At 39.2% G+C, this 24272-nt stretch overlaps 1 protein-coding gene across 2 annotated transcripts in view; it reads left to right on the forward strand.

The window, feature by feature from the left end:
- The window catches only part of ADAMTS3 (ADAM metallopeptidase with thrombospondin type 1 motif 3), a 268531-nt gene extending 247230 nt beyond the window's left edge, over positions 1-21301 (forward strand). For both annotated transcript variants that reach the window (XM_020885342.2, XM_070458309.1), the window contains 6 exons: positions 696-859; positions 6538-6703; positions 9783-9915; positions 12162-12369; positions 14104-14221; positions 18576-21301. In XM_020885342.2, the coding sequence (XP_020741001.2) occupies positions 696-859; positions 6538-6703; positions 9783-9915; positions 12162-12369; positions 14104-14221; positions 18576-19135 (1349 nt within the window). In that variant the 3' untranslated portion in view covers positions 19136-21301. The remainder of the gene's footprint in view (positions 1-695; positions 860-6537; positions 6704-9782; positions 9916-12161; positions 12370-14103; positions 14222-18575) is intronic.
- Positions 21302-24272: the final 2971 nt, after the last annotated feature.

Below are 24272 nucleotides of genomic sequence, written 5' to 3' on the forward strand. Positions count from 1 at the left end.
ATTAAATACCAATGTACCTCCAAACTTTAAAATCCCATTTGTTATTTTTATTCATTAGAGAAAGCATTTTATTTAATAATATATAGAAAATCTGTAATATATTACAATTTCTGTCACCAGTAAAGAGCTTTTCCTGACCATTTAAGTAGGTAATGTGACCTTAGAATTTTACAGTTGTCAGGATTAATTGCTTGTTGGCCTAAAAATTAGTTCAACAATTTTGAGTACCTCTAATATTTTGACTTAACTTGAAAGAGCTACACAGTAAAAACAAGAAATAATAAAAAGGCATTAGGTTATATGCTGTCCTAGTATAAGTCATTTGTATTACTTGTTGTAGAAGAAGCCATTATTTTAAAAATATTTCCAGCTTCCTGAGGAAACGTATGGGATGAATGAGTTAGAAAGTGTTAACTGCTTTGGCAGTGTTTTTGAACGGGAATATTTGTTAATTTTGATTTTCTCTCACCATCTCATCATTTGCCACTATTTTTAACTGGTTAGGAAGGCTTCTTGAGAATTTTGAACGCCTACTGAATGAAGTATGAGTCCTATCAGAAGTAACACTCATTTTAATTGCTTTGAATACTCATAAACACGGTCTTTCATTCATAGAAGGGGAGAGACTTAACTGTGAATCTTCAAAGCTGTAATCAGATAAAATGTATGCCGGTTACTCATTTTTCTTTCTTTAGCAATTAAGAATCAGGCTACAGGCCACTATATTTTAAATGGCAAAGGGGAGGAAGCCAAGTCAAAGACCTTCATAGATCTTGGTGTGGAATGGGATTATAACATTGAAGATGACATTGAAACTCTTCACACCGATGGACCTTTACATGATCCTGTTATTGTTTTGGTATGTGGCATTACAGGCTCACTGTGTAGTTGGTTTACTTTATATTTTTTATAATTAATTAATTTAATTATAATTAATTTTATAATTAAATGTTTAACAAATATAATTAATTATAATTAATTTAATTTACTTGCATGTTTTTAATAACTCCATTTATCCTTTGTCTTTATTCTTTGGGGAACTTTGTCATATATTTTATTATATATATATTATAAACCAAATACAGTATTATGATCTTTGATTTTAGTAATCAGTTATCTTTTAAAGACAAGAAAAGAAAAAATAGATTTTTATATTTACTCACATATTTAGCATTGTTGATGGTCTTCGTTTTTCCTGGTAAATCTGATTTTCCGTTTAGCACCCTTCACCTTTGATATAATGAACTTCCTTTAACATTTCTTGTGCTATGGATATGCATACTAGCAAGTTACTCTCTCTGCTTTCAATTCTCTGAAAACGTCTTTATTTCCCTCTCATTCTTAAAGGATATCTTCACTGGCTATAAAATTGGAAGTCACTAGCTTGTTTGTTTTTTTCTTAGCACTTTAAAGATGTTTTTCTGTCATTGTAGAGAGGTCCAGGAATTTGGGGTCTCATCTAGGAAATAGATGTGACCGTGAGGTGTCAGTAGCACCCAAACATATTGTTCAGGTGATGCCTTAGCAGGTTGGCATGTGAGGCCACCTTCAGAAAGAAGACAAGGGCAAAGAAACTTTGGGGGGAGGGGAAACCCGAGAGGGGATTGTGTGTCCGGGTGACGTTGCCCAGCAGCACAGCGGGGAGACTCTGGGTTGGAGAGCTTCAGAAGGCAGCAGCAGCAGCTTGGGATCCTGATAACCACAGTCTTATTTATAATTAGTGGATTTGGGGTCCAGTTTCATAAGGGTGTGCAAAGCAAACAGGCTCTGTTCTTCAGCTGCTCAGTCATGTCTGACTGTTTGTGACCCCATGGACTGCAGCACGCCAGGCTTCCCTGTCCTTCACCATCTCCTAGAGTTTGCTCAAACACATGTCCATTGAGTCGATGAAGCCATCCAACCATCTCATCCTCTGTTTCCCCCTTCTCTTCTAGATGGTTAGAAATCTACTTGTTTGGGCTACATTTGAAACAATTGGCCATGTGAAAATCCGAGTTTGGTGCCAGTGGATTTTTTAGCTAATCGGTCTGAACTTGCTGTGTATAAATAAATGACCTAGGGGCCAATATACAGGAGCCATCATTGACTCATTTATATAACATTTGTCTTCTCGAATCCGTTGTTCATGATAAGAAATAAGCTTCATTTAGGTTGCTGCTGTGCATTTACTGTGTCAATATTCTCTGGATGCATTTTACAATTTTCTCCTTATCTTTTTGCCTTGGATTGGTTTGTAGTTTGACTGTGGCATGCTTACTTTGTGATGTTCTTTGTAAGTATCCTGCTTGGGGTTCACCAAGTATCTTGGCTCTATAGATTGATGTTTTTCACTAAATTGAGGTAAATTTTTCATATGTTTTCAAGTTTACTTTTCCCCCATCTCTCTCTTTCTATTCCTGGGATTCATTTACATGTATGTGAAACCAGTTGAAATTGTTTCACGAGACCTCTGTTCATCCTTTTGTAATTGCTGTCTTTTCCCTGTCCTTCAGATTACATAATTTCTGTTGAACTGTGTTCAAATTCACTGACTGTCTTATGTGATCGCCAATCTGCCCCTGAGTCCATACAGTAAAGTTTTCATGTCAGATAGTGTACTTTGTTTTGTAGAATTTCCTTTTTTTTCTTTTCTTATAATTTCCATTTTGCTCTGAGATATCCATATATTTTCACTTATTATGTCCAACTTTTCTTCTAAGTCCTGAGGCTTCATATTGCCTGATTTTCTGGGCTCTTTTTTTTTTTCTTGATTATAGTTCACATTTTCATACTTCTTATACTTTTTTTAATTGCACACAGCATTAGAGATGTTAATTTGTCGGGCATTTAATTTACCTTGCCTTCCTTAAAAGCATTGGGTTTTATTCTGTCTGGCAATTAATTTATTGTCAGTTTCCACTGATCCTTGGAGGCTTGGTTTTCCTTTCTGAGGGTTGATCTATTTCAGTTTTGTTCTTATTCTTAAGTCTTGGCTTTCTGGTGCCTTGACTGTGTTCCTGGAGTGTTCGGAGGCCATGAGAGCACCTAGGGCCCTCATCCCTGCCTGCCCAGAGGTACCTGCCCTGCTCCCAGCACCATGGCAGCCACGCGTTGGTAGATAGCATGGTTTCTTGGCCTGGGGTGCACAGACCAGTCCTCTGTGTAGAAAACCCATGCAGCTTTCTGGACTACCCTCTCTGAAGCCCTTTTTTCTTTAGTGCCCGTGTCTCTGAAAGTCCCAAACTCCCCCCTCCTCCTCAGCTCAGTGAGACACTGACTTGGCTTGGGTTCCTGCTCTTTACACCAGGGTCCAGACCTGGCCCTGTCCAGAAGCCAGTACTTACCACGTTACTCTTCTCACTGAGATCATTATCTTTTACTGTGTTATTCATTGCAAGAAAAAACATTCCGTCAAATATTGTATCCAGTTTTATTATTTTTAATATCATGAAGGCAACTCTATTACTTCCTCATGGATGAAAGCAGAAGCCATCGTTTTGATTTGAAAAATATTGTTAGATTCTGTATACCAAACCAATATTTATTGGATTCCCTATAAAAATATTATACTAATCTAAAATAAATCATCTCACTAAATTTCAAATCTTTTTTCATTTGAAAATTATTTCTCTTTGATAAAGTGTTCAGATCTTTTGTCCATTGTTAAAGTAGGTTGCTTTTTTCTTTTTAAGTTTTCAGAGTTTTTTTATATACTCAATATATAAATCCTCTATGAAATGTGACTTTTCAGATATTCTCTTCTAGTATGTAGTTTCTTTTCCTTCTCTTAGTAGTGTTTTTCATAAAAATATTTTAACTCTACTGAAGTCCAGTTTATCAATTTTTCCTTTTATGGATCAAGACGTTCTTATTGTATAAGGTTGTTTGTTTCTTTTCCTGATCCAGGATCAAAATTCTTTTTCTTCTATTTATTGTAACTTTATGCTTCTGCTGCTGCTAAGTCACTTCAGTTGTGTCCGACTCTGTTCGACCCCATCCCTGGGATTCTCCAGGCAAGAACACTGGAGTGGGTTGCCCTTTCTTTCTCCAGTGCATGAAAGTGAAAAGTGAAAGTGAAGTCGCTCAGTCATGTCTGACTCTTCGCAACCCCATGGACTGCAGCCTATTAGGCTCCTCCGTCCATGGGATTTTCCAGGCAAGAGTACTGGAGTGGGGTGCCATTGCCTTCTCCGGTAACTTTTATAGTTTTACATTTATCCATTTTAAGTTTTTTAACCATTTAAGCTAATTTTATACACATTTTGTCCACATTAGGGTCTTAGTTTTGTACATGGATGTCCATACGTTATCTATTCTTGCATAACAGATCACCCCAAACTTGGTGACTGAACACAGCAACATTATTATCTCATAGTTTCTCCGGGTCAGGCATCTGGGAATAGCTCCCATGACTAGTTCTGGCTCAGGGTATCTCATGAGGATGCTCTTAGCTGCGGCTACAGTCACCTCAGGGCTCCACTGGAGCGACTCTTCTCAGTTCCCAGCTGAGTCACATGGCAGTTGAAAGCTCTTGGAAGATTACTCCCAAGCTTCTTCATGTGGATGCTTAAGTAGGATGCTTAAGTGTCCTTATCACATGACAGCTGTCTTTCAGAAGTGAGTGATTCAAATGATCCAGAAAGTGAGAATCCAACCAAGACAGAAGTCCGTCTTTTTAACCTAACCTTAGAAATGACATCCTTTCACATCTGCTGCTATTTGCTAGAAGCAAGCCACTGGTCCAGGATCCACTGATGGAGAGAATTAAGCTCCACTTCTTGAGAGAGAGAAAGTGTCAAAGGACCTGCACACACATTTTTTAAGCCACCACAGTGTCCAGCACCATTTGTTGAAAGCAATGTCCATTCTCCATTAAGTTCCCTTTTCATCTATGTCAAAAGTTAATTACCCAAATTTATGTGGGCTTATTTCTGGATTCTCATTCTGTTCCATAGGTTAGATAAATTTATAGGAAAATACATATCAATCAAAGTTTATTTAGATTATTTTAAGTTTGATTGGTTGGAGATCAGAAGCTCTATTTTACTCGTATGTAATTACATTGCATTTTTCTCCAGTAGCACAGGTGTCTGGCCTCAGAGCCTTCTTGCAGGGCTTCGCCAATGATATGAGAGTGACCCCAGGGAGCCATGTGTAATTGATACAATCCTGTAAAAACTACATGAAAGTCAATAAAAACTATTTATAAAAAAGAGTGCTTTGCTAGAAAAGTAAAGATCACATAAAAAGCTGAGAATATGCTTGCAAAGTTTATTATAAAAGGATTAATATTTCTATTGTTTCGATTACATGAAAAAAAGAATATGTATAACAATAAAATAAAGAGGATCTGACATGAACACGCAATGCATGGTGTTCAAATGCATGGTCACAAAATACAAGTGACCAATAAACTTAGGAAAATTAATCTTTACTATTAAAGATAGTAAATCTTTTGCCCATTCAGTTAACAAAGAGGAAAATGATTTAATACACAGTGCTGAATGAGAGCACCCTCATATACTCTCATTAGGAAAATAATAATTGTTTTAACTATTCTGAAGGGCCATTCGCTTGGTCTATTATGAGAACTATAAAAAAGTGTTTGTACCCTTTACCACATTAAGGAAAATCAGAAATTATCACGAAAGTAGGGTTAATTTTAATCAAAATATAGATATTAATTTTTCTGATTAAATAAGGTACACTAGGATTAAATGGGCTGCCCAGGTGGAACAGTGGTTAAGGATCCACCTGCCAATGTGGGGGATGCTGGAGACCTGGATTAGACCCGTAAGTCAGGAAGATCCCCTGGAGTAGGAAATGATTACCTACTCCACTATTCTTGCTGGAGAATCCCATGGACAGAGGAGCCTGGCAGTCTACAAAAAGGCTCTACAGAGGAGCTTTTGCAGTCCATGGGGCTGCAAAGAGTTGGCCACGACTGAGCGACTGAACATGCAGACGTGTACTAAGAGTAAACACTATGCTGGCGTTTAGAAATATATTTTCAAAGAATCTTTACTGTCTTGGGAAATGTGTGATATGTTAAGTGAAATAAGCAAGACCAGAAAAGTATGTATGTGTACACATACACACACACACACACACATATGCAAATATCTTGAGGTTCTATCCCAAAATAATAAAAGTGACTTTAGTTTTCTCTGGTTTCGTGGAATTATGGATGATTTTAATTTTCTTTATATTTTTTCATGATGTCTATATTTTCTGGATGGAACATTATTATCTTTATCACCATAACAAAAGTCTACTGTAAAGAGTAACAATTAAGTACACTCAGGAGATATGTACCTTGAGGAACTCTAAATTGAATTTTATTGTATTTTTTTGAACTTCTTAATGTCAAGATACTTTATATATTTGCATTTTTTCTTAATCAAGACATACCTGTACTATAGTGATAGAAAGAAAAAACACTTTTAGAAACTACTTGAAAGTCTTCCAGTTTTAATAAGATATGTATTCTGAAATATTTGTAATTTTTTCATTCAAATTTAAAACTCGATTTACATATCTATTTCATGTGTACATTAGATTATCCCTCTGGAGAACGATACCCGCTCTAGCCTGACATATAAGTACATCATCCATGAGGACTCTGCACCTACAATCAACAGCAACAATGTCATCCAGGAAGAATTAGATACTTTTGAGTGGGCATTGAAGAGCTGGTCTCAGTGTTCCAAACCCTGTGGAGGAGGTAACAAATTGAACACATTTATTATATGAAAATGTAATTCATATAAAAGCCAATCTTCTTCCTTCTGCCTTAAGGATTGTGTCTAACTGAGGATACAACCTGAGCAACACCAGACATAACCAGAACTTAAATATAAAACATTTTGACTGAAATCTCAGGATCTACAAATGACAGGAATCCATTCATATCAATAGTAGACCATCTTCAAATTCCTTGGTCCTTCCCCTGTCTTATACCCATGCAGTGGTAACCCTTAGTCACTTTATTCTTTCCTAATTCTCCCAAACTTCCGTGTCCTTTGGTTCTTACCTTCCTTCTCCTCCACTTTGACTTTCCATACCTATGCATTGCTTTTCAGCATTAATAATGAAAGAGCTCTTAGTTGCACTATGTACCAGATACAATTTTAAGTGTTTTATATTTTAATGATGAATGGCTCTAAGAGGTTGGTGCTATTTTTACCTCTGTCATACTGATGGGGAAACCGATGCCCAGGGGAGATCTGCACTGTAAGATACACACCCAGGTAGGTAGCCTGGCTTCTTCGTACCTGTTTGTACTGCATTCTGCTACCTGTCTGCTCTCTCTCTGGAGTAGATCCATTAAGCTCATCTCAAAGTTTCTCAATCTTTCCCATCGTCCGTTCCTCTAGTTTGGAACAACAAGTGCTCCACAATGGAGCTAGCCTAGGCAGAATTCTCTCATCATAGTAATACTTAATGGTTGAAAGCAAGAAATTACTCATTATAATAATGAATGCCTGGGTAAATATTTATACTCGTAAATTCAAAGATGTATTTTTTAAAGTTTTTTCTCTAGAAAGCACATACAATGTTTTTAGATAATTAGTTAAAATGACACTTTAGGTACTTTCTTAGTGGTTCAGTGGCTAAGACTGCACTTCTACTGCAGAGGGCACAGGTTCAGTCCCTGGTCAAGGAACTAAGACGCTGTGTGCCATGAGGTGTGGCCAAAAACTAAATAAAATAAAGATGATATTTCATCTCTCACATATTGATTAAATTTGGATCCTCCTACTACATCTGCATCTGTACAGGAGACCCAGGTTTGATCCCTGGGCCAGGAAGATCCCCCGGAGAAGGAAATGGCAATCTACTCCAGTATTCTTGACTGGAAAATCCTATGGAAAAAGGAGCCTGGCAGGCGATAGTCCTTGGGGTCACAAGAGTTGGATACGATTAGTGACTAAACCACCACCAACCACCACTGCATCCTCAACATGTACTTGGTCGCAAGATTTTTCAGATACAGCTTTTTAATATCTACTAGATCTATTCCTCCCTCATCAGGTTTCCTTCTTGACTTTGAAAGGGAAGATTATTGCAGAAATCTCTTAACTAGCCAACTAAATTTGATTTTCTTCTCTTCATTTCTAGGTAATTTCTTGACTGAATGAATGAATGAGTAGAATTATATTCCCTGATTCAGATCCTTCTTTCTCTCAATATGTTACCCTGAAGACAAAACATAATTTATGTAATATTCTTGACCAAAGTGAAAACCTGAATTGAACCATTAGGAGACAGATAAACCCAGATTGTGGGACATTTTACAAAACAACTGGCTTATCATCTCAAAAATATTAAAAGACAGAAAGAGATTAAAACTAGTCCTGATTAGTTCCATGACAATTAAATGCAATGTGTGATCTTTGATTGGAGAAACATTTTAATAGAGTACATTATAGAGCAATTGATAAATTTTGAATATCATCTTTATATTAGATAATAGTATTATATTTGTGTTAAATATTCTGATTTTAAGAGTATATTGTGGTTATGTGGGAAAATGTGCTTGTTATGAGCTATATGCTGAGGTATTTAGAAGTGAGGAATCAGAATGTTAGCAACTTACTCTCAAAAGGTTCAGCAACATTTTATATGTAAATGTATATGTGGTACTGGTTTAGTTGCTAAGTTGTCTCCGACTCTTGCGATCTCATGGACTGTAGCCTGCCAGGCTCCTCTATCCATGGGATTCTCCAGGCAAGACTATTGAAGTGGGCTGCCATTTCCTTCTCCAGAGGATCTTCCCGACCCAGGAATCGAATCCGGGTCTCCTGCATTGCAAGCAGATTCTTTACTGATATAATCTGTTTATTATATGTTATAATTAATATATATGATATAAAAATATGTATATCAAATACGCTGACATGGTAACAAAAGGTTAATCTCGGTGTAAGGCATATTCATTGTGCTTTCCTTACACTTTTTTAGACTTAAAATTTTCCAAAATTAAAAAATAATATATATATATTTTTTTTTTAACGTCCAAGTTGGTGCCTGGGGAGACCCTCAATAACTCCCTGGGTAAAGTCTAAACATTTGTCTGGCCCACAGGTCTTTTAAGATTGGATCCCATACTTCAGCCATTCAAAGAGTCCTGCAGTTTTCTATGTCATTTCATTTGCTTGGAGTATTATTCTGCTTCATTCTCTTTGTTGTTGTTTGGTCGCTAAGTCATGTCCAACTCTTCTGGGACCCAGACACGGTTACTGGAGTGGGTTGCCATTTCCTGCTCCAGGGGAGCTTCCTGACCCAGGGATCGAACTCATGTCTTCTACAGGGGCAAGCAGGTTCTTTACCACTGAGCCACCAGTGAAGCCCATTCCCTTTACTGGTGCTGTCTGAACTTCAGGATTCTGCCCAGGGAAGTGCTGATCTTGTAAACATTCTCTGTCTCTCCTCCAGCTAAGGTAGAGAACTTCCCCTCTGTGTTCCTTTGCTGCCCTCTTAAGTCAGTTATTGACATAGCTTTGTAGAAGCCTATGTCACTAGGTACGACATAGTTTTCCTATCTGACTATCTTACTAGACTGTATTTCAGGATCTAGTTCATTAACAAGCATGCAGTTGCTATTTAATACTTTATAATATTTATTAAAGGATTTTTGTTGATTTAATTTTTATTTGATTATTTAATTTGCTTCTGGAACTAGAGCACCTAGAACAGTGCCTGGCTCAATAAATACTTGATGAATGAAATGAATGAATAAATGATCAAATAGGTGACAGAATGAACAAATGATTAAATCAAAAATATATTTGCCTCCCCAGGTTTCCAGTACACTAAATACGGATGCCGTAGGAAAAGTGATAACAAAATGGTTCATCGCAGCTTCTGTGAGGTCAACAAAAAGCCAAAACCTATTAGAAGAATGTGCAATATTCAGGAGTGCACTCATCCACTGTGAGAATTTATTTTACCTATCCTTATATACCAAGGACAAAATGAAAGGGATTTAAATGTCATTAGCTCTTTTTAGTTTTAATTTTATTTTTAGTCAAAGCTAATATGTGTACCTGCTTACAGTGATCAGATCATTTCACAGGAATTATATAAACCTTTAGTCCTGTGTTTTTAACCATATTTCTGCTTCTCACGTTTACTTCTGCTTCTCCACCTTATTGACGTATAGTTAATTTACAATATTGTGTTAATTTCAGGTGTACAAGAAAATGATTCCGTTTTTTTCAGATTACCTGACTTTACAGGTTATTACAAGATATTGAATATAGTTCCCTGTACTACACAGTAAATCCTTTTTGCTTTTCTATTTTAGGTGTAGTAGTTTGTATCTCTTAATCCCATACTCTGAGTTTCTTCCTCCTCACCTCCCTTTCCCCTTTGGTCCATAAGTTTGTTCTCTATGTCTGTGAATCCGTTTCTGTTTTGTTTATAGATTTGATTGTATGTGTGGGCTGTGCTTAGTCGCTCAGTCATGTCTGATTCTTTGTGACCCGATGGACTGTAGCCCGCCAGGCTCCTCCGTCCACGGGGATTCTCCAGGCAAGAATACTGGAGTGGGTTGCCATGCCCTCCTCCAGGGGATTTTCCCAACCCAGGGATCGAACCCAGGTCTCCCGCACTGCGGGTGGATTCTTTACCTCCTGAGCCACCAGGTACTTGACTTTATCCTTCTTGGGTCTGCTGAGTTAATTACCATATATCCAGGTTTCCCTGGTGGCCAAAAGTACCTATGACTGTGAAGTATATGCCTCTCATGTAACACCTATCTTCAAATGAGAGTCACTGTTGAAGTCTTCAAAACTGAGTGAACTTTCTCAGTTGCCACCATTCATTCTTACTGTCAGTTGACAAACCAGGGCAATCTTAAACTCTGAAGAGCAAAAACTGCCAAGGTTTTACCTTGCTTACATTTTGGTGCTGCATATATGGGCTTCCCAGGTGGCTCAGTGGTAAAGAATCTGCCTGCCAACGCAGGAGACACAGGTTCAATACCTAGGTTGGAGAAAAAATGGCAACCCGCTCCAGTATTCCTGCTTGGGAAACCTCATGGACAAAGGAACCAGGCAGACTATAGTCAGACCTGACTTAGTGACTAAACAGCAACAACAACAAGCTCCGGATATACAGAAATTCTAAAAAATGCAGAGAGAAAGTAACTTTGGAAAGGACAAACAGTATGCTTCCATTACATTCTGACAGATTGATTAACTGGAGGTAATCAATGGTGACAACCCTTTGGGATATATGTAATGAAGAACTGTCTGTAATAGTGTATCCATAGCTAATTTGGAGAGTGCTGGGACACTGACGTTGAATTTGGATGTGTAATTTGGGAATGTCCCTTAGGAAATCATTTTTAAAATATCTGCTTGGAAATGTTTCTATCAGGTGCATTCATGGAAGCGGTTTCTGCTGAGGCACAGAACTTTTATCAGGTCAATAAGGGCCTATATGGAGAACAAAATTTTTCAAACATAATGGATATGTCAGGTAGCCTTCACAGCAATAACCATAGAGGTGGAACAGTAATCTCAGAATATTAAAACATGAGTAAAGTCATGAAGTAATGAAAAAGCAGTAGCAGTCAAATCAATTTGTCATGGCAGGGACCAGATGGACCCTTTTTATCTTTTCTTTGAAATATTTAACATCCTGAGGCAAAATAAGTTCATTGGCATCATATTTTTAGATTCCACATATAAGTGATATATGATATTTGTCTTTCTCTGACTTACTTCACTTCCTATGATAATCTCCAGGTCCGTCCATGATACTGTGTATGGTATTATTTCCTTCTTTTTTTGATGAGTAATAGCAATCAGTAGACCACATCCTGTTTAGCAGTGGGGGCTAGTTTTGAAAACTACCATCATGCCTGAATCTAAGGGGCAAACCTTAAGATGAGTTTCCAAAGCCCTCTGTAGATGATCCTTTGGGAAGAGAAGGTTGTTTCAAAGTCACCGGGGAGGCGGAATACCAAGGCCTAAAAAACAGAAGTGTCAGATCTATTTTTGTTGGGAAGTTGTAAGACTGATGCATCCAGATTTCTGAAGTGGCCTGGGTGGCATCTCACCCAGAGAGCAGGAAAAAAACCTAGGCTTGCGGTGCAGGAACGGGGGGCGCGCGGTGCGCCGGGGTTACCATCGCGGACAGTGCCACTGAAGCCCTCTCCCCCACCCCTGCAGCTGGGCGGCGGAAGAATGGGAACATTGCACCAAAACCTGCGGCGCCTCCGGCTACCAGCTGCGCACCGTGCGCTGCCTGCAGCCGCTCCACGACGGCACCAACCGCTCCGTGAACAGCAAGCACTGCGCCGGCCAGCGGCCCGAGAGCCGCCGGCCCTGCAACAGAGTGCCCTGCCCGGCCCAGTGGAAAACGGGGCCCTGGAGCGAGGTGCGTGTGCGAAGTCTGGGCGGCCGGGGAGGGGGGCCAGGAAACGTGTGTGTGGAAACACGTGAAACATTTTAATTTCGCTTCTGTATCCGGTGGGCTTTGTGTGAATGGAGAAACTGTCACATTGTTGGGAATCAGTAAGCACCTGGGCATATTAAGAAAAAATGGTATTTTAAAAGTGTTTGCATGTAAGATTCATTGATGGGGGCAAACCACATTTGGATGCTTTGGGATACAAAGCTGTCTAAAAGGTGACTGATTTTCTATTACTAATGTTGACCGCACTGTCCCTCCTAGATACGTTTTAAATCCCTAACCTTGAACGCAGGGCCCTGCCCTGTGTGATACCCCACTGTTTGTGTGTGTGTATGTGTGTGTGTGTGTGTGTGTGTTTAATTGAGGTATAATTGATACACTACCTTAGATTCAGGTGTACAACTTAATGATTTGGTATTTGAATACATTGCAGAATGGTCACCAACAATAAATAAATAAATCCCACAATCTCTTCTTGATCCATCTTCCTTTATTCCACCTCTTTGTCCCAGTCTGGGGAAACTGTGGAAGGAAACTTCACTCTTCCAAAGACCAGCTGGTTGGAGCCTCCTCCCTTCTGTCTGGCTTGCCCTTCCCTCTCTATCTGACCATCTGCCCGTCATCCATCAAGGCTCAGCTTCATGGTCCAAAATGCCACCTTCCAGGGGTGTCTTTTCTGCAGTCCTTCCTCTTCATTCCAAAAGCAGAAGCCTACCAATGGCTTGCTGATCACAGCAGTGTATCACAACTCCTGTCTTTCAGCCTGTGCTCAGCCCTAGTCCAAGCATTTCTCAAAAAACAAAAAAAGAAAAAAAAAGGTAGTTTGCTTCCCCAGTGCCCAGGTGGTGCCTGTCTAAATAACGTCTGTTTGGTGACTGGCTGAATCAGTGTCTCTGTCTGTGTATTAACCACAGATCTTTGCCGTTTCTAAAGATTCCAAATAAGGAATTATGGGGCCATAGAAGAGTGGCTAGGAGGACAGGAACTCAAAAAAGCAGATAGGGAATGAAAGAGGAAGTGGAGAGCAGAGCCAGGATGGAAGGAACAAGCCAATGAAGGTTACCTGCACAGGACTAGAAGAACTCACCTCTCACTCTCTTCAGAGCCCTGGAACAAGACTTCCTCCTCTACAGAGCTTGCCTAGATCAATAGCATGGCTGTCTCTGGACTTAGTTCTGGAGCAGTTATCCCCTTCCTTAAATAAATGAATTCGTGGGAATAGAGTAATAGTAGTTTCAGCACAGCACATGAGTCAGTTTGCCATCTGTAAGGAAGGTGAGAGAAGGGGAAGCTCAACCCGAGATCCGCTCCCTGAAAATGAATTCCACCACTGGTTTTAGGAGCCGGCAAAAGGTGTTAACACTGTAACAATTTCTTCAGCATCAAATGCTTCCTAAGTGCCAGACTTACCTGCTTTACATACATCGTTTCCTTTGCCTTCATTTACTCCAACTATTCTGTGAGGCTTTCAGAGAAAGAGCAATGTTCCCAGGCTGGTGAAGGATGGAGCCAGGGTATAAACAGGATTCTCTGTCTCCAAAGTCACTGTAACACTGCATAGCAGAGAAGGAACCCCAGCGCGGTGTATGCATGTACGCTTGTGCGTGCCTGTGTGTGCCTGAGTGTGCACGTGGGGGAAGGAAGAAAGGCCGTCTTGGTGGAGTAAAACGTCTACAATCATAGCCTTTGTTTCCGTAGTGTTCAGTGACCTGCGGTGAGGGAACAGAGGTGAGGCAGGTCCTCTGCAGGGCCGGTGACCACTGCGGCGGGGAGAAGCCTGAGTCTGTCCGAGCTTGTCAGCTGCCTCCCTGTCATGGTAGGTGTGACTCTGATTGATTTCACTGTTCTGACCATGGTTCACTTTTTTCTTTATTTTGATTTTTTAATTAATTCATTTATTTTAATTGAAGGACAATTACTTTACTGTGATGGCTTTTGCCCCACATCAACATGAATCGGCCATAGGTATACACGTGCTCCCCCATGCTGAACCCCCTCCCCGCCTCCCTCCCCTACCCTATCACTCTAGGTTGTTCCAGAGCATCAGCTTTGGGTACCCTGCTTCATGCATCAAACTCCCACTATGACTATGTTTTTGAGCCTCAGAAAAGGAGGCTCTGGAATTCCCATTTACTTATTGAAAAATAACTTCAGGAAAACATACTTGAAATATTAACCTAATACAGTTCTTTAAGATGGGTGTCTGAGGCAGTATCCCCTCCAGTTAATAACCATGACCACTGCAGCTTCCATGGTCCCCAGTGGACGGTAATGCTGGACTGAGGGCTGTATCATGTATATAAAGTTTCTGTTAATCTGTGTCTAGAAGAAGCTACTTCTTTCCTCTCTGACTTTCTTTATAACTTCAGATTATTGTTAAAGGCATCATAATGGAGAATGTTTTGCAATGTTTTACTAAAATTATTCAGTTGAGACATGCAGATGATAAATGTCATTCACAAAGCTGTTGTCAATACCTGCATCCATATCCATGAAAGTGAAAGTCACTCAGTCATGTCTGACTCTTTGCAACCCCTTGGACTATACAGTCCATGGAATTTTCCAGGCCAGAATACTGGAGTGAGTAGCCTTTCCCTTCTCCAGGGGGTCTTCCCAACCCAGGGATCGAACTGGGGTCTCCTGCATTGCAGGTGATTCTTTACCAATTGAGCTATGAGGGAAGCCCAAATATTCAACAAATGTGCTTGCAAAATAGGCTCCTTGTATCTAGGCTAAAATTTGCTTGACCTATTCCTTCAGTATTACAAAAACAGCGTCTCTTTTCTTTATTTTAAAGTGCAGATCTTGCTCAATTTAAAGGAGAGTTGTATCCTGATAAACTCTTTCTGAGTTGAAAATACATTCAGTCAAAAATGCATTTAATACAATTAACCTACAGAACAGGGCTTCCAAGGTGGCTCAGTGATAAAGAACCTGCCTGCCAATGCAAGAGATGTAGATTCCATCCCTAGTTGGGGAAGAGTCCCTGAAGGAGGAAATGGCAACCTACTCCAGTATTCTTGCCTGGATAATTCCATAGACAGAGGACCCTACTGGACTAGGATTGCAAAGAGTCAGACATGACTGAGCATGCATGCATATATCATCTCATGTGCACAACTTAGTCACCACCATGCCTTAGCCTTAAACATGCTCTTAACACTTATGTTAGCCTACAGTTGGGCAAAATCATCTAACTCAAAGCCTATGAATAGTTTTCTGGGTACAGTATGATTAAAAGTCGTTTGCCCTGGTGATCACCTGACTGACTGGGAGCTGCGGCTGCTGCCCTGCCCAGCATCACGAGAGGATCATTCCATTTATCACTAACCCAGAAAAGATCCAAATTCAAAATCTGAAGTACAGTTTCTACTGAATGTATATGGCTTTCACGCCATCGTGAAATCCATAAATCAGAAGTGAAACTGTCATGAGTCCGGGATGTCTGTATAACTCAATTTGCTGTTGTAATAAATAGCATATATTGGATGGTTTCCGCTTCTATAACTTGTCTCCTCCTTCTTCCTTTTCCGTCGCTCTCTACATCTGCCTGTGTGCTGTCTGTCTCATCTTGTGTCTCCACTTCACTCTCCTCTCATTTCCTCTGTGGGTCTCACTCCCTGTTCCTGATTTGCTGCCAGCTGCTGTTTGTGGGCCGCTCACTTTCTGTGTACCCCACACCTGCTTTTTTCCACTCGCTTTTTCTTCTCCCCCTCTCTCACTCACTCTCTTGCTCTCCTAGTCTCCCTTCCTCCTCCTCATCTCTTTCTCCTTCTCTCTTTCCCTTTCCTCTTCTCCCTGTCCCCATGTCTTCCTGACTCTTCTTTTTCTTCACTTCCCTCTTTTTCTCTCTGACACCCCTCATCCTTCCCTTTCTGGCGCATGTGTCTAAAAGTGTCTTTCTTTCTCCTCCACTTTCATCTCTCCTTTCTGCCCCCCCTGTCTCTGCCACTCCTCATCTGTCTCTCCATCTTCCCATCTCTTACCTTCTTCCCCATCTCTTGTCTTCCCTGCCTTCTTTCTCTCCCAGCCCCCTGTGTCCCTTCCCTTCTGACTTCCCATGCCTGTCTCTCTCTCTCTCTTCCTATTCTCCCACTGCCTGTCTAATCTTACCAAGTAACCTTATGAATTATTTCTCTGCATCTTTTCCTTTGATAATGTGGGGTGGCATGAACAAGTATGACCATGAGGGGGAGACAAAGGACTTACATACTTAATCATTTTTCTCTGGAAAGTATATTTGAAAGTTCAAAGCACAAGTCAAAGCCAAAAGAACAGATTTACCTACTGAGAAGCAGTAAATTTACTGTCACCATAATATTTTGCTTTTATGTAAGTGTTACTGTCAGAAGGCTAAACACTTTGTGAGTAAGGTTTATTGCTCTTAATAACTGGTAGAGCTGTATATTTCGGCAAATATGCCCAATTGTCAGCAGGTATGTGCTTGATTCTCTTCCTTAATCCAAAAGAAAATATTATAGGCATAGAAAGACGTAAGCATAGAAAAAATAATTTGGATACGATAAAGGATTGATACTTGATGTAAAACCCATTAATTTGCAGGGATTTGCGACCTAATTAAGATTACAAGCTAATTCTTTTCTAGTATGAGATATTCAAATGCATCATATTGTGTCATAGGTGTGTAAATGTCAGGCAAAAACAAGTCATCTTAGAGTTTGGGAAGTGTACATGACATTCTAACTCTAACAAAGGTGATAAGGTTAATCTCTATTGGTCTTGCCAGCTGACCCTCCTTTTTTGATCCCTCCCCCCCAAACTTTAGAAAAGGGATTCAATTTCTTTGGCAAGTTATATAGCAAGTTCCTTAACTAGCAATGTAGAATTACCCAACATTACATTGTCATTGTGATTGTATTACTTAAATGCCACAATTTATAATTCTTTGCATTTATTATTTGGATATGAGATCTGTATTCTGTGTTGGATTATGTATATGAGCTCTGCAAAGAATATGCCCTGGAATGGCTGAAAAGAAGTACAGACTTTTTATAAACTCAACATTTGGATTTTTTGAAATCTAATTCTTACAACTTATGATTAATAAAATTTTAAAATAATGGAAATAGTATGTACAAACACAACTACCAAGTGTTTTATAAGTGGTACTTAGTATTCTTTAAAGTACTGTCAATTCGATAAAATTAACCATGTATTATTCATAAGAAAGTTGGCACATGTTACCCAGATTTGTGCTTTCAAATAACAAATAACCTGAGAACATTCAATGGTAAACATGAAACTGTTGCTTCACTCTGGAGAATATTCTCTGAATCAAAATTCTGTCTTGATTTTTCTTTTAGTAATATAGTTTCAAGATTTAATATGTTCCAACAGATCATTAGTATTTTTTATTTTCAATTTAAACTTAATATGGAGACTACTCTATCATAAAGACAAAACTATCATAAAATTTTAAAAAACAGATGCCTCTCTATGTCTTAAAAGTATGATAAAACAAATTCAATATTCTATTTTCTAAAACCAGAAATACATTCCTAAGAAGAAAAAAATACCCTTGATCTGAAGACTCTTGATGGGGATGTGAAAGTGCTGGTCAATTCAAGGGCTTTGCACAGAGAGAACAACTTACTTTAGTAAATTTATTCTATTATTCATATTTTAACGCAAAGGCTCATGTGGAAAACACCTATCGATGTTAGATCTTAGTTAAATCTTCTTATATTCATAAATGATTTTCATGCCTTTCCTCCTTTTATTTTTAGTTCTATTTATTTTTATATTTAAAATGAAATACAGTCAGCATACAGTATTATGTCATTTCATTATGAAATGAGGACCACAGTAAGTCTGTGCCCATACAAAGTTATCGCCATATGACTGGCCATACTCCTTATGCTGTGTGGGACATCCCTATGGCTTATTTATTTTGTAATTGGAGGTTTGTACCTCTTAATCTCCTTCACCTATTTTGCCCTCCCTTAGCAACCACTCCTTTGTTCTCTGAATCTATGATTTCATTTTTTTGTTTTGTTCTTTTTTAGATTCCACATATAAGTGAGTTCACACAATATATATACCCTTCTCTGTCTATTTCACTTGGCATAATGCCCTCTAGCTCCATGCGTATTGTCCACCGTTTATGTTTGGACATATGTCTTACTTTGTTTTTCTTTGAATCTCTGTAGATGAGCCATGTTTGGGAGATAAGTCCATATTTTGTCAAATGGAGGTGCTGGCACGATACTGCTCCATACCAGGTTATAACAAGTTATGTTGTGAGTCCTGTAGCAAGCGCAGTAGCACCCTGCCACCGCCGTACCTTTCAGAAGCTGCTGAAATTCACGATGATGCTATCTTTAACCCCAGTGACCTCCCTGGATCTCTAGTGATGCCTACATCTTTGGTTCCGTACTATTCGGAGACTTCTGCTGAAAAGAAGAAATCTTTGAGCAGAATCTCTTCCATAGCAGGTCCAAATGAGCATGCTGCTTTCAGGCCAAACAGTAAATCCAATGGTGCTAACTTATCCCAGAGGCAAGCACAGCCAGCAGAAGATAAAACTCTGGGACCGGCCTCCCCACCCACCAAGAGTGGCCACCTCACTTCATCTCCACAACTGGCTGCTGCCCACTTCCTTGCAGCCAGTGATTCCATAGGTGCTTCTTCTCAGGCAAGAACCTCAAAGAAAGATGAAAAGCTTATTGACAAGAGACGTCCGCTAAGATCATCCACGTCGGAAAGATGAGCAAGTGAAGCCAAAAGGCTCGACGTCAGTGAAAAATCTGGAGGACCTGCCTCTCTCCATGGTGCATACAGCTTGTTTAAAGTGGAACTCTCCATAAATCATCAGCTCATTTTCTCTGTGAGTGGAAGAAAAAAAAGTGCTGGTTCACTTTCTAGTTGCTTTTGTCCTCCTTTTGTTCTGCCTCGACTCATTTACCAGAATTCATTGGAAGAAAGCACCAAAGATTATTGACCGGAGGAAAGTAAGTTGCTAGGTGTGTGGGTCATTTTCTAAAGCAGGAAAGGGACTGGAACCAATTGTGCGTATCAGCTGATTTCTTTTTTAATTTTAAAAAATTACAGTAAAAAGAAAAAAGAGGTGCCAATGGTTTACACTTTAACAAAATGTTTTGGAGCAAAGAATTCTTAGACTTGTATTCCTATTTATCTATATTAGAAATATTGTATGAGCAAATTTGCAGCTGTTTGTGTAAATACTGTATATTGCAGAAATCAGTATTATTTTAAGAGATGTCTCAACTGATTGTTTACTGTGTTACATTTCTGGATGTTCTAGGTGCCTGTCATTGAGTATTGCCTTATTTGACATTGTATGAATTGATTTTCAAAGGAGAATATTACCAAGAAGTTAGAATTGCAGCTACTGACAATACAAAGGGTTGTGTTGTGAGGTTTTGTTTGATCAACAATGTGACACATAAATTAAAGAAAAAGAAAAAGAATAGATAAGCTGCAGATACTACCTTCCATCCTTTAAATAAAGAAGAATAAGATTAGTGTCTTAGCATACTTGTAGTCACAGAGAGCAGAGACCAGTAAATGAGCCCATGCAAGACAAAACAGGAACCCTTTAACCGGGGCTTCAATAGATTTTGAAACCATTGATTTTCCTCTGTTCTTGTGTTGTTTTTAATCGTCCCATTGTTGACATATACAAATGTGTATACTCGATGTACTGTAATAATAATGACAAATGTTCTGAGATCATTTGTATGTTGGTAGCTGAGAAAAGCATCATGAAACTAGATTAACACTCAAATAGAGCAGGGCTGTAGGGCTCTAGAAGCACGTTCAAGGAAGTATTTGTCAATGGTTGCAATATTTATTTTCCGCATGGTTCATATTCACATGCTCACAACCACAATGCATCTGACTGCAATAATGTGCTAGTAATTTATGTCAGTGATCACTTTACTTACAGTGAAGCCAGAAATTCCAGGGAGTAGATGTAAAGTATCTGTATATAGAATTCAGAACTGAAGATATTTATTAAAATTTGATTTTTTTTCTTGATAGTATTTTTATGTACTAAATATTTACTCTAATACCAATGACATATTTTGGTAAACTAGAGAGACATAACTAGAGCTGCATGCTTTGTTCTGTACATAGAGGAGACATTTAAGCAAACTAAAGCAGCCAAATCAAAGAACTAAATTTGAACAAAATTGATGTTATGCAAACCTTTTGCAATTTTAGAGGAGTTGATGCAAAGTTGGTAACTTGTTCCCCTTCAATGAAACATAAAATTGTATGGGCTCAGACAGCTAGCTGTTTAATGAAATAGTAAATTAGGAACACCAGAAAAGAAGTATGTGAAAGAAATGAGTATTTCATGAATTACACTTAAAAGGAAAAAGAAAGATAAAAGTTGTCAGCATAATGATTTTGAAGTCAGTTCCTGAACCATCTAAAAATACAGTTTGCAAACTAAAATGAAAATATGTTAACCTCTCAACACAGGGAATGTGCAAAAACTTTTTGCATTTTAACCATGGTAAAAATAACAGCTTCACCTATTGACTCTATACCTCTAAAGAATCGCTGCTACTTGGTGCAAGACTTTTGAAGGGCAAATGAATTAGGTGAAATCCAGATTGTAAATCTCTGAGCCTCAAGCAGAAGTCTTTTTTTTTTTTTTCCCTAAAATTTCAGAATGAAATTCTCTCTAGTTCGCTTGCGTGTGCATGCATCTAGTCCACAGGGGATTACAAAGAAAGCTGGTCACACACATACACCTCTCATAAAGATGTATATATTCATTATACTTCTGATCTTTGAGCTTCCTTTTCTACTAAGCTAAAAATTCCTTTTTATCAAAGTGTACACTACTGATGCTGATTGTTGTATTGGGAGCACGTAGCAATAAAAATGTTAACAAAGTATAGACCTGGCTCAATTGAAATTTTTATCATCACTGAGTAATGGTAACCAAGTTCTTTCCTCCTACAAAGTGAAATAATATCAAGTTCAATTGCTACTTGTACTCTCTCCAAAGTGGTTCAAAGAAAGTGACAGGGTCTCTTCTTTTCACATCAGGGTGTATCCTAATATTTTTTTAAAAAGAAAATAAGAGGTTATGACGTGACTTTTTTTGCCTAAGTCCATTCCACAGAACTTGAAGAGAGAGAAAGTGGCAATAATGCTAGTGGGATAAGAAGGAAAAGGGGATCCTTCTAGTTTTAAAATGTGTCATCTTGGGATAGTTTTTCGAAAAGCTGCCATCAGCTCTGAACCCTGAGGACTGATGGAAACACATGACCCATGACTCAGGTGGACCATCCAGAGGAGGGGGCTTCATCATGTAACAAGGAGATACAGTGTTGCCATAGTTTCCAGTCTAAGCTGCAAAGGCAGAGGACTCAGGTTTGCCCCCCACCATCCACTTCACGCCTGAATTGATCTTGGGTGATCTAACTAGATTTCAGTTTCCTCATCTGCCAAATTGGAGGCAGAATTATCAAATTTCACTGTGGAACTGCTATTAAAAATGAGCTTAAGTAAAACTGTTAGCCAGGCCCTAACACATAGTAATTCAAAATAAAAATCAACTCTGTCATTGTGGTTTCCCCAATCTCCTCATCATCTTCAGTTCAGTTCAGCTCAGTCACTCAGTTGTGTCCGACTCTTTGCGACCCCGTGAACCACAGCACGCCAGGCCTCCCTGTCCATCACCAACTCCCAGAGTTTACCCAAACTCATATCCATTAAGTCGGTGATGCCATCCAACCATATCACCCTCTGTCCTCCCTTTCTCCTCCTGCCCTCAATCTTTCCCAGCATCAGGGTCTTTTCCAATGAGTCAGCTCTTTGCATCAAGTGGCCAAAGTATTGGGAGTTTCAGCTTCAACATCAGTCCTTCCAATGGACACCCAGGACTGATTTCCTTTAGGATGGACTGGTTGAATCTCCTTGCAGTCCAGGGAATCCCTGGAAGACTCAAGAGTCTTCTCCAACATTACAGTTCAAAAGCATTATTTCTTTGGTGCTCAGCTTTTTTTATAGTCCAACTCTCACATCCATATATGACTACTGGAAAAACCATGGCTTTGATTATCTGGACCTTTGTTGGCAAAGTAATGACTCTGCTTTTGAATATGCTATCTAGGTTGGTCATAGCTTTTCTTCCAAGGAGCAAGCAAGCGTCTTTTAATTTCATTGCTGCAGTCACCCTCTGTAGTGATACTTGAGCCCCCAAAAATAAAATCTTTCACTGTTTGCATTGTTTCCCCATCTGTTTTTGCCATGAAGATGGGACTGGATGCCATGATCTTCATTTTTTTGAATGTTGAGTTTTAAACCAACTTTTTCACTCTCTTCTTTCACTTTCATCAAGAGGCTCTTTAGTTCTTCTTCGCTTTCTGCCATAAGAGTGGTGTCATCTGCATATCTGAGGTTATTGATGTTTCTCCCAGCTATCTTCATTCCAGCTTTTGCTTCATCCAGCCCAGCATTTTGCATTATGTACTCTGCATATAAGTGAAATAAGCAGGGTGACAATATACAGCCTATTTTGGAACCAGTCTGTTGTTCTGTGTCCAGTTCTAACTGTTGCTTTTTAACCAGCATACAGACTTATCAGGAGGCAGGTAAGGTGGTCTGGTATTTCCATCTCTTTAAGAATTTTCCACAGTTTGTTGTGATCCACATGAAGGCTTTGGCATAGTCAATAAAGCAGAAGTAGTTCTATGATCCAACGGATGTTGGCCATCTAATCTCTGGTTCCTCTGCCTTTTCTAAATCCAGCTTGAACATCTGGAAGTTCCCAGTACACGTACTATTGAAGCCTTGCTTGGAGAATTTTGAACATTGATTTGCTAGAATGTGAGGTGAATGCACTTGTGAGGTAGTTTGAGCATTCTTTGGCATTGCCTTTCTTTCGAATTGGAATGAAAACTGACCTTTTCCAGTCCTGTGGCCACTGCTTAGTTTTCCAGATTTGCTGGCATATTGAGTGAAGCACTTTCACAGCATCATCTTTTAGGATTTGAAATAGCTCAACTGGAATTCCATCACCTCCACTAGCTTTGTTCATAGTGATGCTTACTGAGGCCCACTTGACTTCACATTCCAGGATGTCTGGGTCTAGGTGACTGGTCACAGCATCGCGATTGTCTGGGTCAGGAAGATCTCTTTTGTATAGTTCTTCTGTGTATTCTTGCTACCTCTTCTTAATATCTGCTGCTTCTGTTGGGTCCGTACCATTTCTGTCCTTTATTGTGCCCATCTTTGCATGAAAAGTTCCTTTGGTATCTCTAATTTTCTTGAAGAGATCTCTAGTCTTTCCCATTCTATTGTTTTCCTCTCTTTTCAGTGATTACTGAGGAACGCCTTCTTATCTCTCCTTGCTACTCTTTGGAACTCTGCATTCAGATGTTTATATCTTTCCTTTTCCCCTTTGCCCTTAGCATCTCTTCTTTCCTCAACTATTTGTAAGGCCTCCTCAGACAAACATTTTGCCTTTTTGCATTTATTTTTCGTGGGGATGGTCTTGATCCCTGCCTCCTGTACAATGTCACAAACCTCTGTCCATAATTCTTCAGGCACTCTGTCTATCAGATCTAATTCCTTGAATCTATTTGTCACTTCCACTGTATAATCATAAGGGATTTGATTTAGGTCATACCTGAATGTCTAGTGTCAAATGTCTAATGTTTTCCCTACTTTCTTCAATTTAAGTCTGAATTTGGCAATAAAGACTTCATGATCTGAGCCATAGTCAGCTCCCGGTTTTATTTTTGCTGTCAGTATAGAGCTTCTCCATCTTTGGCTGCAAAGAATATAATCAATCTGATTTTGGTATTGACCACCTGGTGATGTCCAGGTATAGAGTCCTCTCTTGTGTTGTTGGAAGAGGG

The sequence above is a fragment of the Odocoileus virginianus genome, chromosome 29 (assembly GCF_023699985.2).
Source record: "Odocoileus virginianus isolate 20LAN1187 ecotype Illinois chromosome 29, Ovbor_1.2, whole genome shotgun sequence".
Taxonomy (NCBI): Eukaryota; Metazoa; Chordata; class Mammalia; order Artiodactyla; family Cervidae; genus Odocoileus; species Odocoileus virginianus.